Source organism: Centruroides sculpturatus, unplaced genomic scaffold (assembly GCF_000671375.1).
Source record: "Centruroides sculpturatus isolate CEXI.00-Female unplaced genomic scaffold, Cexi_2.0 scaffold456, whole genome shotgun sequence".
Classification (NCBI taxonomy): domain Eukaryota; kingdom Metazoa; phylum Arthropoda; class Arachnida; order Scorpiones; family Buthidae; genus Centruroides; species Centruroides sculpturatus.
Genome location: NW_019384609.1, coordinates 124110 through 148812, shown reverse-complemented (window position 1 = coordinate 148812; position 24703 = coordinate 124110). Strand labels below are relative to the sequence as shown.

General features: G+C 33.1%; 3 protein-coding genes across 7 annotated transcripts in view; 2 read left to right on the top strand and 1 right to left on the bottom strand.

Moving 5' to 3' along the window:
• Window positions 1-517: 517 nt before the first annotated feature.
• Window positions 518-24703, bottom strand: part of LOC111625191 (growth hormone-inducible transmembrane protein-like) — a 24977-nt gene continuing 791 nt past the window's right edge. Inside the window, exons 1-8 of one of the 5 annotated variants that reach the window (XM_023368267.1) lie at window positions 15410-15521; window positions 5199-5410; window positions 5016-5127; window positions 4804-4945; window positions 4537-4735; window positions 4349-4447; window positions 4109-4280; window positions 518-714 (exon numbers count right to left, since the gene is read on the bottom strand). In XM_023368267.1, the coding sequence (XP_023224035.1) occupies window positions 630-714; window positions 4109-4280; window positions 4349-4447; window positions 4537-4735; window positions 4804-4945; window positions 5016-5127; window positions 5199-5403 (1014 nt within the window). In that variant the 5' untranslated portion in view covers window positions 5404-5410; window positions 15410-15521 and the 3' untranslated portion in view covers window positions 518-629. Of the gene's footprint in view, window positions 715-4108; window positions 4281-4348; window positions 4448-4536; window positions 4736-4803; window positions 4946-5015; window positions 5128-5198; window positions 5411-14675; window positions 14786-15409; window positions 15522-24703 lie in introns of those variants that run through there. The other 4 variants (XM_023368268.1, XM_023368264.1, XM_023368265.1 and 1 more) reach the window with 4 other exon arrangements.
• On the top strand, window positions 16295-17480 carry LOC111625192 (hydroxysteroid dehydrogenase-like protein 1). Its single transcript, XM_023368269.1, has one exon. The coding sequence runs from the start codon at window positions 16388-16390 to the stop codon at window positions 17333-17335; it is 948 nt and encodes a 315-aa protein (XP_023224037.1). The 5' UTR covers window positions 16295-16387; the 3' UTR covers window positions 17336-17480.
• On the top strand, window positions 17731-19013 carry LOC111625194. The gene is made up of 5 exons (XM_023368270.1): window positions 17731-17891; window positions 17962-18032; window positions 18194-18301; window positions 18447-18476; window positions 18853-19013. The coding sequence occupies exons 1-5, from the start codon at window positions 17801-17803 to the stop codon at window positions 18925-18927; spliced, it is 375 nt and encodes a 124-aa protein (XP_023224038.1). The 5' UTR covers window positions 17731-17800; the 3' UTR covers window positions 18928-19013.

Sequence of the window (24703 nt, the reverse complement as noted above, 5' to 3'; positions counted from 1 at the left end):
GGACCTAATTCTTGCATTCTGTGAAAACGGGTAAGATTGGCTATAATGTTATTATGTTAATCTTCACTATCATTACTTTTTGCCCAGCGAAGCGGGTCCTTGCAGCTAGTATATAGATAATAGGCATTCCAGATTGTATAGGGTCTGATTACTTTAAAATCCCTGTCAATAGGTGTAGTATTTCAAAACAATACTAATACTTCTACTGCTAAAATATTCTGTTCAACACCTTTATTAACACATTTCTGTATGCAATGAAACAAATATTAAATTACCTACAAATAGGATTGTGTATGGCTTAGCAGTCACTCAACCAACCGTGTAAAATGATGGTGAGCAAATATTTCAGATAAATTTTGATTTTGTGTAAATTTATTTGACTTTTTTCTCTTTTCAGATAAAGGATTTCAGAAAACACAAATTTGGTTTCGTTTCAAAGAAGGCTATAGCAACGCAGTTCGTAAAACTGTCCGAATTCAAGAGCTCATGTAAATATTGTAAAAGACTAGAAACAGTGTTAGTTTTGCACCACGATGATTTATTTATTCTTGTATAAACTACATAAATTTTTATATACAGAATTTGCACTATATATGAAATAAATAGTATCTTGTAAAGAATGGTCCAACTTATTTTTTGCGAGATCCTCCTCCCGCTAAAATTGTGGCAATTCTAATGAAAATATTGATTGTATCCAAATAGATAGAAATGGACCTGAAAAAAAAAATTTTTTAAATTAGTTTTTTGGTATTATGAATTTAAGTGTTACTAGATATATAGAAAACCATGCTCAGGTTGGACATAATTCTTTACAAGTAATCCATCTTGAACTGAAATTAAGAAGGAACTTTTACCTGGACATAAAGAAACAATTCACATCAATGAATTTGTTAAGCTAAGGTAAACCAACAAAATTACATTGAGTTTCCAAATGCTGAAGATCCCATTTTGTTTGATGTAAAAAAAAAAACAATTCTTTTTCCATTAGTATGAATTAATCAGTGCAAACTCAAACCAGAAGATAATTTTCACTCTCATGGAAAATCTCCCCTAGTAGTACATATACTGAAATAGAAGTGAACAAATGGATAGTTCCCTACTCACTTGTGCTTTCAAAAATAATCCAATAGACATGCTATATCATTACTAGTGCATGGAGTCTAAAGTGTTACATAGCATTTTCACAGTGTATTCTATTTTATATTCTAACCTATATAAATTTATTAGCCAACATGGAGGAAAAAAAATTATTATTACAGGTTATACTATCAAAAGTTGCATTATAAAGCAAAATAGTACCTTTTCTAGAAATGTCCCCCTTAAACATTTAAAAAAATTCTGCACCTCAAATATTGCATGATTTCAGTACTAGACTATATACTTTGAGATGTTTAATGTACAGCTTAACTTAACAATTTCACTTATTCTAAAGGAAGTTTAGAGGGAACCACATCATTCCAGATTTTCTTCATATAGTCATATGTTTGTCCTATCTTAAATTAAGGACACTAGTATCAGCAGTCCAGGAGGAACTTCTATAAAGGAAATGTAAATTTCTGCTTCTGCTTTGTAAAAGCTCCTATCTTTGCCAAACAAACAAGACATTAAGCAGCATGTCAATATGTTCTAATCCTTTAATTTTATTTCACCATAGATAACAAAAAAACAATAATTTGGTAGGCCTTACACTAAAATTAGATTAAATTATGAAGTAACAAGCACCTGAAAAATGGAAAGAGTAATAATTTACCAAATATAGTCCCTGCTTTTATATGTACTGTACAATATCAAACAATCCTTTCCCCATATATGGTTACACTGATCAGAAGTTTCAAGCAACAAGATTTTCATCAATGAAACATGACAGAGCAAATAGCTCAAAACCTTCTCATCTAAATTTCTTATTGATAATTTAGTAAGTGTCAAACAAGAAAGGATTTCAGATGGTTGATCTGCATATCTGTGTCCAAGTTTGAACCATCACCCCCCACTTACAGAATAGACTGAACCAAATGGTTAATTAAAAGCAAAGGAGAAAGCCAGAAGCCTGTAGTATTGGCACACTCAAAACTATGTGATGTGATGTGATGTGATGTGTTGTGTGCATCATGGCTGCAAAGGGGAATCGGTTTTGGGAGAGCTATGTAGTTGCACTTTTCCATGCGAAATATTCAGTGTCTCAAATTCAAAAACAGTGCAAAGAACATGGATGCACGTTGAGTTACATGACTATCAATAACATAATTAATTAGCATAAATACCAGAGGTGCCAGCAATTCAATCACCCACGAACGGGACTCACTGCAATGCTACCACCTGTATCTCAGAGGTTGCATCAAATGGCCTTTCAGGAAAATTCCCCTATGCAATGTGTGATGGCCACACGACTGCACATGGCACAGTCAACTGTGAACATACCCTGCATGAGAAGTTAAATCTCCGGAAGGTCTTTAAAAATCATGGACATTCTCTCAAGCTGATAGACCTCACTTAGGTAAAGACCAACAGCAGATACCTCTACAAACACCATTTATCTGGGAAAAAGTGGAAGTGTGTGGTCATGCCGGATGAGGCATGGGTATACCTATCAGACTGTGGCAAAATTCAAGTCCTGACATACACCTCATGCGATGCAAAATCCTGTCCCCAGTTCATCCGTCATTGCAAAGCAACTTTCCCAAAGGAATTTTTGGTTATCGTGGGATATTACTATCAAGGCAAGTTAACTATTCATCAGATCCCTAAAACTGGTAAAATCAATTCAGCCTTTTTTCAGCAACATATCCTCACCCCAATTTGCCTAATTTGTATGGAAATGCCATCAATCAATCAAGTCTGGGTGCATATGGATAAGGTTTCGTCACATATGTCTCATTCTACCCAAAGCTCTGCAGCAGATGGCACAAGACACTGGTATTCAGGCTGTTCCATTTCACGATATACCAGTAAAATAACCAGATGCAAGTCCTATGGATTTCTGCAGGTTTGAACTACTGAAAAGGGCACCTTCCTCTCATTGCATCACCACTCTTTGGGGCCTGTGGAAAGCCCATAAGGAGGAATGGCAGAGGATTGCACTTCCTGTACTTTGTGGTAGTCTCTTACAATGGAAGCTAACGTGCAGGACTATTGCCAAGACACATGGTGCTCACATTGAGGCCAACCGATGGTGGTCTCATGGATTTGTATAAAGTAGGCACTAGTTCAAACTTGGACACACATGCAGATCGACCTTCTGTACCATATTACAAGAACCATTGTTCTGCAATAGTATTCATACATATACTGTACGCCTCTATGCTCATTAACCTTCCTTGTTTTTAGGTGAGACAAACTTGTAATGAGAAAGTCTTCAATTTTTGGTGAGTTTAGAAATGTCAAGGGTTTACATAATCACTGATATCACAAATGACTGGCAAGTGAAAACAGTACATAGATAGTACTGTATGACTTTTAAAAGAGATAAAACAGCCTTTTGAGATTTTTCTTCATCCTATCTTTTGTACAGTGAGCAGAAGAGGCTTTTAATAAAAAAAATATACAAGTTAACTGGGAACAGATGTATATTATTATACATTAAAATAAGGATAGTGGAAGAGCTGAGTATCTACTTCCACATAAAAGCATCTTATAAATAAACAAAAAGAAGGATTAGATTCCTGGATTTGGACGATATCACAAGCAAAGAGCTAATGACCCTACCACCCAAGTGTAAAGAAAGGAATTTAAAATTCTTCATTTTATATTCGATCTGCAAATGGATATAGGCAATATCTGAAAACAGTTACCAAAATATTTAAACCAACCTCTAAAAATGGTAGTATAATGAAACTTTTGCACTAATTATCATTATTGTGCTTAATGACAGAAATCTGTTTCAACTTTATCAAGTTCACTCAAATATACTTTTTTGAAAAGATAAAAACTTAGTAGACATAAGGTATATCATTAATGTAAGCATGTGTGAACAAAATTAAATCCATTGTAAAAACTATCACAACTAAAATTACAGAATGTTAGTTTCAGTATCATACAAGCTATTCTAAAATATTTCTTGACTTATTTGGAAAAAAAAACCTCTTGTTAAACTTTACAAATTTTTACTTACGCATTAATCGGATCAAAAGGTTTCATTCCGTACATCGGATACATCTCGGCTTTCTTAATGATTCTTTGAGTGTCAAATAGCAAAAATCCGCTGAAGAGAAGCAATCCTCCGTAAAGACTAATAGAATAGATTCCCGCTCCCAGAGCAGTTGTTGGAGGAAGGAACATTGAACCTTTAAAAGAACAAACCTTTAAGTCTAGAATTCACATACATTTACAAGAAATAAACATTTATAATTACCTAACGATGCTGCAAACACAACTCCTAAACCAATTGCTAAGGGACCACCCATGTTTAAAAATTTTTCACTTGGTGCACAAACTGCAACAGTAGATAATCCTGAAAATAATATGATATAAGATCTAAAATATATGCACAATATGATACTTTCTTAGATAACAGATCATTAATTTCTTGCTTATACTTACCACCAACAATACCAGCAGTGTACCATGCTGCTCTAATTAACAGAGGACCTCCCAACAGACAAAGTGGTGCAATTACTGCTCCCATAATACCACTATGAGCAGCCCAGGCTAACTGTTTAACTCCCAGACCTTCAGAATAGGGTATTGATCGAACAATTATTCCACTCCCAATCATTGCAGCAATTGAAGCACCAATTGCCTAGAAAGAATACAATAGCATGTATATGTATCCCAAAAGTGATAAATTACATTAATTAATGATATTACCAGCCAGGAATTGCTTGCAACCAATCTGAAGAGGACAGGAGAACGAAAAACAGCAGCAGCAGATGCAGCAGTTAAGGCAATGCTTCCACCAAAGTACATGTACGTGTCTCGAATACGTTCCTTTACATAAGACGGCCATAAACTAGCAAATAAAAAAATTATTTCATAATAAATAATCAGTTGTTTTTGTCGACAGAGATATGTTCACTTACACAGATTGATCTATAGCTCCAGGTTGATTAGATAGTCCAAGACCATAGTAACAAAGTGCTCCTAATCCAAATACTGATGCTCCGGCAACAACTCCTTTTCCAAGATCGAAAGCTGCAGAAAGTAAGTTTCCTTTTAATAAAAAAAAAAAGGGCAAAAATTTAACAAACTATGATGAAATTTACCAGTATCACCAGCTGGTTGCAGTAGGGTTTCTTTCATAGTTCTTCGTCGGACTCCAATACCAGCCCTCCTGAATGCCGATCTCGAGCTGTCTGCCAGACATTGCGTTCGGATTACAAACGGAGAGACTTTGCTCAAAAGTGGTTTACCGACAGATTTTAGTGAAATTTGGGTCGCCGGACTGCTCAGAATCTTCAAAATAATCATGATGCTGCTAAGCGACAAAATATTTGAGTGAGTGAAATTAAAAAGTAGACAAATTTATGAATTTCTCACTTTATATCAGCACACATCAAAAATTCAATATATAAAATTTTGTCTAAAGATTTGATTATGTACAAAAAGAAATTAAATTTGAAATTACAGATTTCACCTGTTTGTCTAACTCTTATTATTTTACATAGTCAACAATAACAATGATTCAAGCATCTGCCCAAAGACGATTACACAGGAATGGATCTAACTTGCAGCTTGGTACATCTTTATCCAGTTATCCAATATTAAAACAACAAAAAATTTTTCCTTTCCATATTTTGTAACATGAATGAATTTTACTAAGAGAATAAAGGTCACTTTCTCATGTTTTCACTATTCACAGCCAATATGAGAAAACCTTTTGAATAATTCTTTCACATGACTGAAGTTTTGGAGGAAAGAAACAACTGATGCCACATATACCATTATGTGACAAGACCATCAGAAGAAAGACTAAAAGCAAGCAAAACTTACAAGGGGACAGCATGATGTTGGGTTTACAGATTTTGATGAAACTTGGTGAGGACATAGTGCATCTCCAACAAGTGACATGTGCCAAGCAGTAAGGTTTAACACTCAAAATTACGAGAGAAAATTAACGTTGAAAAATTGCACAAACACTTAAATCAAATATTCGTGTAAAGATGATAAGATATAAACAAAATTGTCTTATCTTTCCAAATAAATTATAAATACAGTAAATATTATGTATGAATCCCACATGTACATGAATATTCAAAAATAATTTTTAAATAAATGTAATAATTTTCACTTTATTCATGGTACAGGTAGCCCTCGGTTTACGCTGGCTCAATTTAAGCCGATTCACAATAATGCCGCTGCACAATTTGCCATTTCGGTGTAATTCCCCGATTTTCCCTATGCTAGACTGATTTTCATTACAGTGTTGATGTATTTACTGAGACATGACATTGTATATTCATTAAAACAAAGATTTTTATTGAATACATTTATTCTTTCTGTTTAATATTATTGGGTATGTATACATTTGCATTAAATTAATATTAAAATACTAAACGTTTAGGTACCCACGAGTCAAGTTATTAAACTTAATAGTCCAATAAATGGGGTCCGAATCCATAGCGCCAATAAATGTATCCCGTATCAGTTCATTCAGGAAAACACCTTACGACGCAGTAGCACTTCTGGCAATCACAAACTATCATTAGTGATACAAATCTACTTCTCGTTGGCCAGATGATATCTACTTCTTGTCAGTCAGACAATATCTATCTCTCCTTAGCCACCTTCAATTTTTCCCGCTCAAACTGACCTTATATATGCACTACGGCGACCGGTGGTCGACCAATCAGTGTCTCCGCTCGTCTATAGCTGTACGTTGGGTTAATGTATCCTTTCAACCATGGAAAGTTTGACCGATGAACTTTGTGATTAGACAATGATTGGGAGCAAAGTGCAAATGTAAAAAGGAGCATCATATTCGACCATATTCTGAAATTCTCAATGAAAGAAAACAAAAATGTAAACAATTAAAGATGGATCCTTTTTTNCTCTGTATCCTAGAGATCTGGCAATATGTAATATTCTATTAATTTCTTTTTGCCTATCCACCACACTACTGCAATAGAGAAAGGCCATTTTGTATTGGTACGGATCACTAGAGTGGGACGGAATGTACAAAGGGCTATGCATCGGTTTTACGTATACCTTAGTGGCCAAATGTCCTTCTTTGAATTCAATGTCAATATCCAAAAAATGTATCTGTGAGGCACATTTCTGTTCAATCTTCAGCATGAGGCCATCATTGTTGTTGATCTTGTTAATAAAGTCATTGATTTTTTTGGTCATTCTTCCAAACTACAAAAACATCGTCAACGTGTCATTTAAGAAAACAGAAAGAGCACTTTTTTCCAATTTTCTCAATACAAGCTCACATAACAGTCCTGACGTGGGACTTCCCATAGGGACTCCTCTTTTTTTGTCTGTACTGATGGCCGTTAAAGGTGAAAAAAGATTCATAACAAATAAGGTTAGCTAGTTCTATCAAATCATTATTGTAACATGCCAAATCTGGGTTCTTGCTGTGCTAACCTGCATGATTCAATTTTTATAAACGGGTATAAACTTTGATAGTCCATCACAGTTCCAATTTCATCGTCCATTAAAATTAGGTCTTGTATCTCATTAATCACCTCCCTTGGATCTTGTGCAAGGTGAGAAACTTATGTAATTTCTTTTCAAGAATAAACATTGGTCCTCTGCACCTTTCCACTATAGGTCTCATTTATTTACCCTCTTTATGGGTCTTGGCAAAAGCAAACAATTTTGGCATACTTGGCCTGGGATTCCGACAATTTTTGAGGAAAGGTGAGGCAAGGCATTAGCGAGCTTAGCTTTTTCAAGCTTCTTAACCCTTCTGTCGATGCTGTCAATAATCTTTGCTTCAACACTCTCGCATTTGGTTTTTTAATATAATCCTTCAATGTGTTATTATATGTCTGCCTTTTCATGATTACCAAAGTTTTGCTTTTGTCTACTCTTGTTGTAACCAAATCAGTTTTTCTAAGCCACCATTTAGTAAGTTTAATTTATTTACTGGCATCACATCCTTTTTTCCAAGTCATCTGGTCTTTTATGACAGTTTAACATTGGAGGTATTTTTTCTAAAGAATCTAGTCCATATATTTCTGGGACAAAGTTAGGTCCCCATTTTATTCTAGAGATTCGGAAGGGTTGCCTTCAGCCTGGAAATACTTAATCAAATGATTAGAGAGCTCTTAATTTAATGCCTTGATTTTAGCATTTTTGCATTTTATTGAATTTCATATAATGTATTATTAAATGTTTAATATTTAATTATCCTATACATATTTTGTTATTTATAAGAATAACTTTTATTTTATTTTTCTTTATACATTATATATATATATGTATATATATATAATGTCATTCGTTATTTTTATTTGTATTTAAATTTTTGTTCTATTTTATTTATATTCGAATATTCTTTGCCTGATGATGGCCAACAGATTTGGCTGAAAACATTTACATATCTAATGTTGTGAGATAGGAATAACTATTTAGGTGCGTGTGTTNTGCAGAATCGTATGTTGGGATTTTGGATCTACTTATTTTTTATATAATTATATGTATATTATAGATGTTAATATAGTTTATGTATGTTTGTCTTGTTTTCTTTATCGCTTAAGATATTTTTAAAATATGCTTTTATATGCTTTAAGATAGATAAGTTTCAAAATATCTATCCTGATCTTAAGATTGTGTGTTTGTCTTATTAACTGCAAAATAGTTTTTAAACGTTTGCAAATTTCCATTTCAAATTGATTATTACAATCTATACTAATATTATAAAGAGGTAAAGTTTGCAAGTTCGGATGTAGGAGGTAATCTCCGAAACTACTCGTCCGATTTCAAAAATTATTTCATCAATATTTAGAATAGACCTTCGGGGTGGACGTAGGCTGTATATTATTCTGTTAAACATTCATATAAATTAAAAGATATCATCTAGGTAAATGTTATATTTTTGGTGTCGGCAAGTGGCGAGAAGCAAGATGTTTACGTATACGAGATAGGTAACTGCGCGGTGTAGTCGCGTGGTCGGCTAGAAATGCAGTGCACGTTTAAGAACTTGTATATTATATAGATGTCGAAATTCCCCACTGCAAAGGAGAGGAACAAAATTAAGGATTACCGTGAAGAACTCGGCTTCTATTATACTATTTTGCGTTTTAATAGGGTATGTCGAGAATGTACACTAAGAAGGGATTTTTTGAAATTCCCTCTTGCGGGGAGTGTTATACATTTATAATAGATACATTTTGAGCCTCAGCAAGCGTGGCTGGGTACAGCTAGTACTAGTATAAAGCAAAGTTTGGAAATACTTAGATACTAATTAATGTAAGATGGTGCATAATATAATAACAGCTTTGTTAATAAATTATATCAAATTGAAAAGTATAAATGTTGCACATTTGAAAAATTTCTTTGCTGTATGTTATTCAAAAAATCAAAAAAGTCTTGTTAAGTTGAAGGTTATTAGGTAGAAAAGCTTGATCTCTAGTTAATGAGTTTAATACTCAATTTTCTCAAAATTTTCTATGGCCAGAAATTTCCATTATTGAGTCATTTCTCGTGAATCTGTTCACAGAATGATTAAAAATTTGTATACGGTTTATAGTGCCTTTTGAATGCTGGCGTCTCATTATGTCCTATTTAGAATGCTGATAACATACATCAATAAAAGGATGTCAACACAAGGTTGTAATGGTATGGTGTTGTGTTCTGCATGGAGCAGTAATGTTTATCTTAATTGTCTCTGTTCATACAGAATGTAAGAGAAAAAAAATCAAAATTACTTACTGGGATATCATCACAATTCCAGGCTGAAAGTTTTAATCATATTTTAATTTTACTAAAAATTTTGAATTGAAATCATGTGACTTCCAGTTTAGACTGGAAGTTTGTATATAACACAACCATGTATCTATAAACCTTTTACCAGTGTGCATTTCATCACACTCTACAATTACGTTACAAACATTTTCGAACCGTTACGGTTCTTCTTCAGGTAACAGTCTCCTAACGGAATGCGGTTTGATGATGTTAAGAAATACGATCCGGAACGATGTCCCCCCGATGATGTCACTATGGACTTGTGCATTATACATGTGTTCTATCCAAGAGATTTATCTAGTAGGGCCTCGATATCTAGATTTCGATATCGAGATTTATCTAGTAGGGCTGCCAGGTCGTCAATAGAGCGATTTCATCCTTGTAGTTAATGCAGTTACATTCTTTAAACGTGTTTAGGCATATGTAGATCGCCTCCAGCCATCTGAGATGGTTCGTGCGGTGGGTGGTGTGAATGACCTTTGCTTGAGAGAATATGGGTTCTGTTCTATGTTAGGATCTGACACGTATACGGCCAGAGCTGTGTTGGTTCTTTCATGGTTAATATTTGCTTTATGCTCTTTGATCCAGGTTACGAGGGGGACGTTTGGTTGATCTTATGTGGATCATGTTTCTATCACACCTGTGATCAATGATAGGGATAGTGTAGACACCGGGAAGCTTATTTTGGTCTGGGGTGTCTTTTCCATTTCATAACAAATCAAAAATCGTAGTGCATCTTCTAATTGTAATATGGATATTATTTTTCTTAGCTATCTCCTTGTATATGGATTTTAGCACCAGATTATATGTGATAGGGATGTTGCTACTTGGAATAACGTTGGAGAGTTGGTGACGGTTTGCTTCCTGCTGTATTTTTGTGTTCAGTTTATTTATGAGCCCATGGTATCCGTGCTGTTTGGCTATATCCTCTGTGTTTCATTTTGGACCGGAATGCTGTTTGGGAAGAAGAGTGTATACTATGTGCGATATCATCTACTAGTGCAGTAATGCACTAGTAGATGATATCAATGACAACCCGTATGGCTTAACTATAGAAGTAGACCAGGTACATCCTACAGAAGCTCACTTCCTGGACATTATGATGGAGAGAACAACTGTCCACATAGCGGTGTATCGCAAACCGAGCACAGATTGTTTATACATACCAGCTGGGTCTTGTGACCCTCCACAGTACAAAGTCGCAGCTTTCAAAGCTTTGATCAAGAGAGTGCATATGCACATGCATAACGTGCAAGTCTGTAGTGACGTCATCAGTTCGGGACATCGTTCTGGATCGTATTTCTTAACAATGTCGAACCGCATTCCATTAGGACACGGGTTCCCAATCTATGGGTCGCGACGGGTTTTCTGTAGGGTCGCCAACTTATACAGTAAACTAAAAAAAATATTCACTATAATGCAATTTTTATTTTTAATGGTGTCTTGAAGTTTGAATAATTTCATATATTTTTTTTAAATTAAAATAAGTGTAATCTAGGTATGCTATTCTGTCACAGTTGGTTGAAACATGTGTTGAGAGTTTGAGAGGAATAAATTAAATGTTGAGAATGACATGAGATTGGCGTTAACAAAAACTCACCCACGAATTTTGAAACGGGTTAATAACATGCAATTTCAACCATCGCATTAAATTATTAAACAACTTAAAATAAAATTATAGTAAAAAAACTAATTTCGTTGTTTTTTTAATTACCTTATTAAAAATGCGTTTTTCAATTGTATCGGGGTCGCGGGACACTTGGCTTTTATAAAAAGGGGTCGCCACTCGAAAAAGGTTGGGAACCATTGGAATAGAGCCTTAGCCATCAATAAGAACTGTTATTTCACTTAAGTAATGAATTGATACAATCACATCAATGCAGTTTTGTTATTTAGAATAGAATACTTTATTAATAAAAATAAATCTTTATAGGCACTTCACATAAATTTCATTATATTAAAGTAAAACAAACAAACAAACAAAAAAAAGCTTCTTATCATGAAATAGATAAAACATTAGTTCAGTTTCTACTTATGGATTTAAATGATGATCTAATATTAAATTCTACGTTGTAATTATTCATAGATAACAATTATCTTTTTTCTTGATATGTATGATTTATAAAAATTAAAAGAAAACTTCCTAAACATTATTAAATAACACAAATATAATCTAAGCATTCATTCAATTGAAGTGATTCATCAGATCAGGAGTCACAGCAGTGACTCCCTGCCAAGTAATAAAGTCACCAACTATATATACAGGAATCCCAGTTGCCGATTTTTGGAGGTCTATTTCTCTGCCCCCAAACACCTGAAGTAATTCTGAATATCTTGTTCAAAAGAAAATTATTTTCCTTGGTAGTGTGCAAAATTTCAAGATTTTCTGTAATGCAGTTGCCGAAATATAAGCAATTGAAAAGTACAAAAAAATTGCCAAAAAAAAGCTGTATTTTCTTCATCTCGCACAGCAGACACTTGTAGGGGAAAAAATTACTGGGTCTAGGAAGCTCAAATTTTAAACTTAAGCATTTCTCATTATCAGTGAGGTGCTGGCAAAACTTCTGGGTCAATAGGTCAAAGTTCACAGGGGTTTTCCCCATAGAGCAAATTCAGTTTTACAGCTTAATTTTATGCTTATAAAATTGCATGAAAACAAATAAATTTTATTCAAAATGTTTTTCAGGATTACTGAAAAGCTCAAATTTATGTGAATTAAAACATCTTATAATGATTTTTCTAAACAGTGTATCAAAAGCATTGGTCAGCAGTGACAACTGAAATGAATATTGAAAGCATTCTGTTGGAGCACGTTCAGTTGCAGAGCACCGAATGAATTGGTCATCATCAACTTATGTCTTAATATAATAATAAAAAAAATTAAACACATACAGTATATAACACTTAAACAACTGAGATGTAAAAAAAGTTACGCCAAGTAAAAATTCGACAATTTAGACAACAGTCAAAATTTCTCTGTTTTCCTTTGGTAAAGATAAGCTTGGTGCTTGGAAGCGGTACCCACAAGATTTTTACCTGCATTATTATTTTCTACATTTTTCCTCCAAGCTTGTCTTTACCAAAGGAAAACTCCTAAGAAAAATTTTGACTGTTGTCTAAATTGTCAAATTTTTGCTTGGCATAATTTTTTTTACATTTCTTTATTTTTATTTGTTTGGATTCTCTTATACAATTTTTATAATATAAAACAGAAATATATTCACTTAACTTTCAATATTAGAAATTATTGTTTAAATTTCATTAAATGAACAACTATGAAGCTTAGAATCTATAAATTATTTATATCTTGTATAAATTTTCTTGAAATCTACTATATATACAGTGAAAACCTGTTAGGTTAGACTGGAGTTTGAAGATTGTTCAAATTTGCAAAGATGTGTGATCTTTTAAATGAATATACAGTAATACATAATTAAAAATTGGTCCATTTACATGGGTTTTATTATGACTAAAGCCTATAGTAAAGCAGAATTCCTCAAAATATAGCTCAAATAGTAGTTAGTAGACTATAAACCCCTACAAATATCTCAATCTGCTAATTGTAGCCCAATCTTGCAATTTTGCAGCCCAGCTGTATTTTAAGAGATAAGAGAAAAAAGGGTAGTCCATGGGTAAGGTGACACCCAAAAATGTTTTATGGTAAAGGCAAAGCCATATTGACCAGATAAAAGTTGTTCTTGGTTTATTATTCTTTTATAGTATGAAGGCACTTCAATTTAAACAAATTAATTAATGTACAGTACACATATCATAGTTTGGGCAGAATTTTCGCTACAAATTTTGAAGTAGCCATATTTTGAACTAACCAAATTCCTTAACATGTAAATCTCTATATCCGCAGCTAGGACGAATAGTAGTTATGAACTAATGGGTAGTGAGATTTTGAACTATCAGAGTTTGAATTAATGAGGGATTTCATATATATATATATATATGCATGACTCTTTCAACTGAAATATGGTGGTGTGCCATACTAGTGGATAGCATAAAAAGTATTGACAACCAGTACATAACACCAGCAATTGCTCAGTAAGAAATATTCTGTATGCTTAGATAAAAATCTGGTGACTGGCACAATAAAAATAAACAAAATGAATTAACCATTCTATTGACCACAATGAATGCCATGGGCCAATTGAAGCTGACATAAAAAGCATGGGACCCACCTTTCATCAGATACCATCTTTTAATGAAATGACAATAGTGTCTGGTAATTGTTACCACTATGTTCTTGTAACAAATAATTAATAGTATTAAACACTGTTTTTTAGTTATTGTTATATTTTTCCTAAAACAGAACTATTTTTAGTCACTGATTAATTATGCATAATGGCAATATTATTTTTAGAAAAAGAAATTTGTATATATGTATATTGCCAATTGGATGGACAAGGAAGTTAAGGCATCAGCCTACGACTCTGGGATCATAAATCGAATCCAGGTCGTGATGAGCATTAGCCCAATATGGCTTATACGGGAATCATCACGACGACCTTACAGCCCCAAATTATGTTACAAAATGCACATTTCAGGTTATTATGGACAAGGTGTCAGTTTGCATAGGCCATTCCACACTGGTTCATGTCTGAATCAGGGTCAATCATCATAAAATTTCAGGTATTAATAATAGACATGTTACCACAAATCAGACATCTATTTGTAGCAGACAGCTTACAGCCAGAATTGGAACAAGACTTTTGATTTTAAATTTAATACAATATACAAATAGCTAGTGCTTGTATTTTGTTTATTAATTTATTTTTCCAAGTGAAATAAAACATATAACTAAAATAAGAAATGATTACCGCACAACTAGTCCATCAGAAAATTCCCACTTTCGAGCAATTCGATATGTCGTGCTTTGAATGTAGCAAAATGGTATAGTATCAAAACAACTCATTGTATATTACCGGTTCAGCCAGACTACAAATAAGACAAAATGATACAAACAAAGACCAGTGTTATTTGCATCAGTGACGTAGGCACAGTGATATGGCGCTGCTCGTACTCAGCCAGGGAGACTGCGGACAAAAGAAGCTGCTTAATTACAATTTAATTTTTTTAAAAACTTCTGTCCAACTTAGCAAATGTCTACTGTATTTAAAAATTTGTCTTATAGACATATAGTAAATGCATCAGGCTATAACTCTAGGATTGTAATCAGAGTTATAGTCTGAGTCTATTGTAATTAGAGTAAATTGAGTCCAGTTCTGATCCTCAGGATCTTCATTCAGTTCTATTGGGCCCTCATTACCCAAATGCCCATTGAATTCATTATGCACGTGGAAAAAGGATCTCTCAATACTTATAGGAGCATAAAGAGGAATAACTGAAGTTTGTGAGGTTAAAAACATTTTAAAAAATAATTAATTTCTGCTCATACTTGTATTATGCAATATTTTTGTATGATTACATCATAACTCTGTCAAATTAACGACAACAGCGTGTAAAATTCCCATTTTATACTCAACTTCTTACTAATTTATACTTAATTTTAAAATAAGTTTATAAAAATCTATAAAATAATCGAATGACTTACTCATGCACACGTGATAAATTCAAAAATGAAATTGACTATTCTAGAACAATACAACGAAATAAATAATACCAATTGCCGGATTGATTTAAAGTCGCCAAAATATATAGCCAAAAATCCGCCTGTTTAATATTTACCAAATTGCAATGAGTGTTTAATTTTAAATATTTTTTGAAAAATATTAAATAATAATTTTTACTTTCGTGTTAGAAATATTATTTTCGTATCCGTTGTTCATAATTGTAGAAAAATTATGTAGTAGATTTAAACAATGTCTGCCAAAATTAAAATTTTTTTCTTCGTGCCTTCACATATACGTAATGTAACGGGAGTCTTGCATCTATAAAATCATGTAATGGGTAAGACTAGGGCAGTCCTAGAAGAAATTTAATTTTGATATCCATTAAAACAGCGATAGAGGTAAAGGGTAGATGTGTTTTAAGTCTACAGTATGGAGTGCCTAGCGGTCAAGGTAGCAGCCTACCTCTCTGGGGGACCCGGGATAGAATCCGGACGAGTGGAAAAATTACCAGAAATTTTTCGGGGGGTGGTCCGTCCGGATATGTCGGGCCCCGTCCCTCACCACCCGACCGCTCCATTGTGGGCCTGGGCGAATCCATAATGGGCTTGCTAAAAGAGGCCACTTTTAGTGTCCATAGGGCGGAAAGAGTTAAATATTAAAATTTGAGTGGCCCCTTAAGCGAGAGGCCCTATGTAAGGTCACCGCTGGATAAGATCTTTCATACGTTAGCCAATTAATTAGAGGATATGGATCCTCGTAACTTTTTTACTCAACTAGTTACTGTTATAATTAATAATAAACAGATCTGACAGTTAAATTACAAGGAAAAAGACTATGTAAATAACATAATAAATTTTTGTGGAGTAATATAACGGTTATGCTATACTGAAGAAATACAATATGCCTTTGTTTTCACGTGACAACAATATCTATTATACGACACAACGTGTTCATTCGATATGTTTCAATGCGAAAGTCCACACCTTTATTTTCTGGCATTTGTTGGGTTCATCTTTACTTTACTAATTTTAATCCATTCTTTCAGCGTCTTCATAAGAGGATTAAAACTCTACGTTTTCTCCAAATTCTTCCCTCCAAATGTTAATAAATATGGAGTTTGGGCAGTGATCACGGGTTCCACAGACGGAATTGGAAAGTCCTACGCCAAAGAACTAGCAAGAAGAGGAATGAACATCGTTTTGGTGAGTAGAAACTTGGAAAAATTAAGAATAACTGCGGATGAAATGGAAAAGGAATTTAAAGTTTGCGTACAAGTTATTCAGGCGGATTTCACGGAAGGTTGGACACTATACGAAAGAATAAAGAGTGAGTTAATGTCGAAGAATATAGGTATATTAATCAACAATGTGGGATTAATGGCGCCTCAACCATGTCAATTTTTGTCATTAAGTCAACGAAATATACTTGATATAATTCACGTTAATATCACTTCCGTGTTGTTAATGACCAGCGCAATTTTACCGAAAATGTTGGAAAGAAAACGTGGTGCCATTGTAAACATGTCCAGTCTCATAGCTTTGTATAATATACCACTGTTCAGCTGTTACGGTGCGTGTAAATCCGCTGGTAATTCGATCGGTTTAGCTCTTACGTACGAAGATTTAACAGGAATCAACTTTCAAACTCTCATCCTTTCTTGCGTTACTACAAATTTATTAGATTACAGCAACAAGATATGGAAATGGTTATCATTCTTCGCTCCTAATGCAGATTCGTATGTAAAAAGTGCCATCAATACACTAGGAAGATCTAATCATACGACTGGATACTTTGGCCATTCTTTGCAAATCTCTTTCAAGATTTTTCCCGAAACTGTTCAAAAATATTCATTATATTGGATATGTTCCTATTTGTTTAAAAGAAAAGAAAATCGAACTTGTCAGTAATATCATTATGTAAATTCTCGTATAATACAAGTTTATAAAAGATTATATTAATGTGTAATGTTATTTCAGCCAAACCTGTGAACAACGGACACTAACAATGATGGTTATTTAGAGATTATTCTTTGTATTATTAATTATTACGTGTTACAGGCAATAAAAACAATAGGAAATTTTGAATTTTATATTTATGTAAACACATAAATATAAAATTCAAAATTTCCTATTGTTTTTTTATTGCTTGTAACACGTATAAATATAAAATATATTGTATTATCCATTACATTTGTATGTTTGCTTATAAAATATTATTATATTGTATATAAAAAATAATAATAATACACTTCCTTTAACTTTGATAAGTAAAAGGAAATTGTTACTTACGTCCGAAGTTTTTCCGATAAATTTCTAGTAATTTTATAATTTACGAAGTCATTTTAAGATATAAGAGCTTAATAGACAGAAGCCATGAAAAACGTGGAATTATTATTATGTCTTCTAGCAATAATATGGGGAGTTGAAGCATTTACCAAAGAAGAATTTCAAAATTTTGTTTGCTGTAAATTACATTCATTACACTTTTATAGTTTTAATATTTGACTTATTCATAATTAACTGTATTATAATAGCCTTTCCGGATGAATATTCTCACAGACTTATCAATTGTACAATGAGAAGAAGTAGCACTTATGTGCAAAAGGTGAGTCTTATCAAGTACAGTAGAAACCTGTGTAAACCGGAATGTATCGAATATTTTTTCCATTTAGGCAGGTTTCGTTTTAGATATGTTTTACTGTAAATATGTACAGTAGAATATTTCTCAGAATTAATTTAAATTTTGCATACAATTCTTCCATTCAGACTGGTGAACTCTTAGATCGATGTGTTGACAAGTTCTACGAAACCGAAAGTCAAGCAGAATCGTTTTTATTGTTTCTATGCCAGGATGAAGTGTTCGACAGTGAAGATGTAAGAAATTTTACTTATATAATCGTTTATAAATATGCTAAATTATTAATTATATTGTTGTTTATTGATTAAAATTAATTATGCGTTATTTGCTAATAAAATTTACAATATGCCATGTATTAACACGATTTAAATGAAATTTCAGGTAACCTATTGCCTCCAGGAAGGAGCAGAAGTAAGTGAATATTCATATGAATAAACTTTTATTATTATTTAATATTTTTCTGGTGGATAAAACTCCATTGTTGAAGCGTGTATATGGTAAGAAATGAAGCTCAATTTCTCCCCTTCCTCCCTTCAAGTGTAGACGTTATTTATGGACCTTACCCCATTATAAACGCTTTGGTTTGGACCATACCAATGGGCTGGTCACGTGTAGTTCTATAGGTTTTCTTCACGTTTGTAACATCTAAATAAGAACCCATAGAAAGTCTTTCCTGAAGGAAAACCTCCCATATGCCACGTTGCCATATACAAACACAATAAATAATATTTTTCTTTAAAATTTATAATAATAATTATTTATTTATTTATTTATTTTGTTCTCTTAGGACGTGGACGATCCTAATGAGGAAGACTTGGAAATTTTTATTAATGCTGCAAGACATTGTTTGATTTTTGGATAAATTATCCAAAAAAACCTTGTTAAATTTCCTATGAAGTGCACTTCATTTTACTCTTTTAAATAATTAAAATGAATTTATGCATTAAATCTTTGTGATATTTATTCGAGTTGTAGTATTAAGTTTCATTAATATTATAAAGAAATTTTAAAATATTATCGCTAACAATACCATTCAATTCCTCACCACTAACAGTGCTACATGGTCTTGGGTTCCTGTCTTAGGGTTTTCTGCTTTTCCTAACGCGTGTAATATCTAAATAGGGGCCAGGTTTTAATTGAAGATCTTTTATTGAAAACCCTAAACCCAAAAAGAAAGCAAAAAAATGGGAGTGGTAAAATTCTAGAGGGTGATGTGCGAATGTTTTATTCAATATCTCAGGATAGAGTAAAAATAAAGAAATGAAATTTATAAGACTTGATAGAGAAGATTTTTAATCAATATTTTAGAATATTTACAGCACCCTCCTAGTACCACTCGGATTAAATTAAACTAACTGCTTGGACCAATTTGAGTTTGTTGAATGGTTAGTGTTCTATCAAGGACTGGTGTCAGGATCCTGACGTAAGAGATGGAGATCTTTATTGTCCTCAGCCTCCTTCTTATCTTTAAACTATCCTTTTTGATTATAATGGAATGGACGTGATCTCACCGCCCCGATCTGACATTTAGTATCAGGAGTTTGGGTGTTTATCCCATCTCCTCACCTGCGCTTTTCACACAGTTTCCATCCGGCAAAAAAGAGTTTAACTATTATTCAAAGAGGGTGAACAAAACCGTTCCTTCCACATACACTAACATCCATACATCCTTGTTTGGTTTGGTTTCTTCATAAACCGCAACGCAACACCTCCGGGGAGATCTTTCATGGGAAACTGGTCATATTTAGGTGTTATTAACGTAAAGAAAACTCGGAAAAATCCAGCCCGTTGGCTAAGCTCCAAACCATAACCAGTGTTCAGTGATTTTAGTCCCCTGATCATTAATGGGCTCCGATGATTTTGACTATCTCACTTTACCGTATCAATCACTCGTAATGTAAAGTGGCAAGTATTAATTTGATATTCAATATTTGAAATTTGATAATGAAATTTTCAAGAAACTTCTAATTAAAAAAATCCGTTCCCATTTCATAATATAACAGCTCTACATAATTGTTTTTATTAGCAACTAAAGAAGGAGACCATCTTTGATTTAAAACATACGCAAACATGTCCAATATATTGAATAATTTCGTAAAATTATGAGGAAAAATTCGATAGAGATCTGCAAAGAATGGCCANACACCAGAGCCAAAATAAACTTCTGTTGGAAGAAGACACTAAAACGACACTTTAACATACAAACTCGCATTGCGGATATTTTCCACACTTAACTAAACATTATCTGATCTTTACCCAAACATACAAACGTCCGTCATTATGATAATTATTTTTTTTACATTCATTTTCACGTGAAGAATTACCGATGATCCCGGTTTGGTTTGGTTTCTTCGTATACCGCAACGCAACACTTCCGGGGAGATCTTTCATGAGAAACTGGTCCCTATTTAGGTGTTACTAACGTGAATTAAACCCGGAACCCTTTGGCCAAGCTCGAACCCATGATCATAGTTCAATGGTTTTAGCTCCCTGATCATTGATGGGCTCTGATGATCCCGACTAGACTAGCTTATTTACCGTATCAATCACTTGAAATACAAAGTAGCCAGTATCCATTTCATATTAAATACAAGTCGACCCCCCTATAACACTGTTGATAATTCCGTTTTATATGAATTTCATGTTGTACGAGTCACTTAGATTTTACAAATACGCGTGCCGGGCTGTGAACGGCTTACGTATTTGTAAAATCTAAGTGACTCGTACAGCATGGAATTTATATAAAACGGAATTATCAACAGTGTTATAGGGGGGGTCGACTGTATTTGAAATTTGCTAATGAAATTTTCAAGAAACTTCTAATTAAGAAAATCCGTTCCCATTTAATAATATAACAGCTCTACATAATTGTTTTTATTAGCAACTAAAGAAGGAGACCATCTTTGATTTAAAACATACGCAAACATGTCCAATATATTGAATAATTTCGTAAAATTCTGGGGAAAAATTCGAAAGAGATCTGCAAAGAATGGCCAATGGATCTTTCTAGTGTATTGATGGCACTTTTTCCATACGAATCTGCATTAGGAGCGAAGAAAGATAACCGGTTCCATACTTTGCTGCTGTAATCTAACAAATGTGTAGTAATACAAGAAAGGATGAGAGTTTGAAAGACGATTTAATTGTTAAATTTTCCTAAGCAAGAGCCGAACAAATTTATTAACTAGTAGATTTACATGTACCGTAACAGCTAATAAGGGCATCTTGCTCAAGGTTATTATACTGGGCATGTTCACTCTTTTTTTGCCAATTCTTTGGCGTTGGACTTTCCAATTCCGTCTGTGAAGTTCGCGACCACTGACCAAAGATTAATTAAAACAAATGTACTCTCTCACCCGAGTCGGATTCGGGCAATTAATTAATTAAAAGGGTTTCGCAGGTTTTCTTAACGTATTTAACAATTATGGAAAACGAACCCCTATTTGTATTGTGAAAAACAATTATTTCTTTTATGACGCAAGTCAAAGACATTAATTGACATGTATTGCAACAGAGATTCAATAAAAAACTTTACAGAAGAATAAATTATTAAAAAAAAAACAATAAAGACATTAGTCGTATACAAAGGTTTTTATAAATTATCACCAGCTATCATTAAATATATTCACATCCTTCCTCCTTTCATATCGCAGAATTTCACATTAATAACGCATTTAGTTCTCAATTATGCTCCATTGTATGACACCAACAGTTTATTTCTTCGCAGCCGTCGGAGTAGCTTTTATAATTTTCATATTCGTCTACTCGTTCTACGTCTTGGTGCTTGGTGCGAAGCTCTTCGTCTTCTCCAAATTCCTGTCGATTGATATCAAGAAGTACGGAAATTGGGCAGTCGTCACCGGTTCCACCGACGGAATAGGAAAGTTTTACGCTAAAGAATTGGCCAGAAGAGGCTTAAATATTATTCTGGTCAGTAGAAATGCGGAAAAACTACAAAAGACCGCCGAAGATCTGCAAAGATTTTGGATTACAGCAACGAAATGTGAAATCGACTGTCGTTTAAAACAATGATACTTTAAATCCTAAAGGTAAAGATAAACGATAGATAATTCTGTTGATTGTGTCAGTAAAAGTACTACCTTTAACAGAAGATAAATATAAGGTTTAATAGAATAATAAATTATATTAACAATCCAGATAATTATACAAATATTATAATTACAATTCCTCCTCTTTACACTGGCAATAATATTAATACAATAACGCGTATGAGTAAATGTAGGTGAATTTAAAGGAATGCCACAGAGTTAGTGTTTGCGTTAGATTAAGTATAGGAGGAAAGAATTGTAAATTAAAATAATTATTAATATTTCACTAAATACATTGGATTTTATAAATTAAAGAAATAACAAAAGATAAGTTAAATATTTTGTTAAAAATAAAAAAGAAAAACATTTTTATTGGTTGTTTTTCAAGATGGAGTAGTAGACGGTGAGGATTACTGCATCTATGTATGTCATACTGTACATTTACACACACACAAGATTAAATTTTACATTTGGCTATATTTATCGGGTTTCGGAGTTGAGAGAACCGTGGGAGAACGGTGGTTCCACTGCCTAATCATTTAGATCATTAAAATGCAATGTCAGAGAACTGCATCCTCAATGTTTCAGTCTTCTATCTTAAAGCTCAAACACATAGCCACGATCTGATCTGTCTTAGTTGCGGCTACAAGTACGATGATGTGAATTTACTAAACCGAAATTTTGGATTTTTAAAAGTAATTTAAATCACAGTAAACGTTAATTGATATCGGCTTTATTGTGTATTTGAAGAATATGCATTTCGGATTTTGATGACCCCTCTTCAGTCTTTCTTTATTTATCTTGGAGGTGGATCCACCCCTCACCATCCTATCAACCCCGAAACCCGATAAACGCATTATATTAACGTCACTATAATGCATTTACACACGCACAAGATTAAATTTTACACACGTGCAAGACGTCACTATATATAAAAACCAGTGTATGTAATTTAGTTAAATATTAATAATTATTCTTATTCACAATTCTTTCCTTCTATACTTAATCTAACGCAAACACTAACTCTGTGGCATTCCTTTAAATTCACCTACATTTACTCATACACGTTATTGTATTAATATAATTGCCAGTGTAAACAGGAGGAATTGTAATTATAATATTTGTATAATTATCTGGATTGCTAATTAATATAATTTATTATTCTATTAAACCTTATATTTATCTTCTGTTAAAAGTAATACTTTACTGATAGACAATTAATAGAATTTTCTATCGTTAATCTTTATTGTAATATTGAAAAACGTTTCATACATACAAGTCTTTATATCTGCCTTATAATTTAATTAATTTTACTTTAAAATTACATATTTTACGTACAGAACGGACTTAAAATACATGTTTTACAGAGGAAAAATCTTAACACAAAAATATTTCGTATTAACGAAAAGCATTGATATCTCGAAACTTTAATAAGGATATTCTATATACAGTACATAAAAATGAATGTGTGTGTGTGTGTGTGTGTGTGTGTGTGTCCTTCATGCATTACCACATCGTTTATCCGATTGCCGCGAAACTTTGAGAAGTTGTTTAATACACTCCCGCGAAGGTTTCTGGCATTTACCCTACGATAGATGACGCGCGTTTACACGAGCATTCGAGCACTGTGTGTTCGATCGATTTCAAATTGTGAAGACCATTTCCCCTCTCCAAAAAAATATCTCTATATATGCATTTATTATTTACGATATTTGTAATAATTTTTGTTTAATCACTTTATTTCAACTTTTTTTTTGCTAATTACGTAATCGCTCGAATTTTCTTAAAGCCTTAACTGTATTATGAACAACAACCGAAGTCGTAGGAAGAAATTCGCCTATTTTACCGATCTAGGGATCCCCCTTTTCCAAATTTTAATATCAACTCAAAATAATTTAAAAAGACAAATGAAAATAAAACGGTTTATTATCCAACTATGAGAAATTTCACAACATGCCAAGGAAGAGAGGAAGGAGCTATTAAATAATCAAAATTATGAAGGATTAAAAAATATATATAAAAATGGGGAATATAGCACTTCTGACAATCGCTGCAAGTGTGTGGGCTAGATTTGGAGAATCCGTGCTTCTCACATGGACAACTATATGTGGCCCACTCATGCATCGGAAAACCTTCGGATTTATTCGTGTACGCACCAGATGGAAAAACAAAAAATATCGTGTATCCACAAGCACTCCAATAAATAAATAGAATTTAAACGACACTTTGAAATGTTTTCCCGATGAAAATGAATAAGTTTCAATAAAAATGATAAAATGTAAATTGAATTTTATTATAACGAGTTTGCTTGAATTTCGTTTCTTCTGAGATTGCAGCAATGTGTGATGGGTAAGCTAGTACTGTATAAAAATATATACAGTAGAGCCTCGATTATCCGACTCAATTGGGGACTGGGGTCGGTTGGATAATTGAAAAGTCGGATAACCGAAAAGTATGAAAAAATCCATTATTAGTGTAGTATATTATTATATCCCATGTAATTAGTATATTAGTATATCGCTATTAACCTACTTCGCGTTGAATTTTCATCAATGTTAAGCCTAACAAAAATTTTTTAAAATAATAATC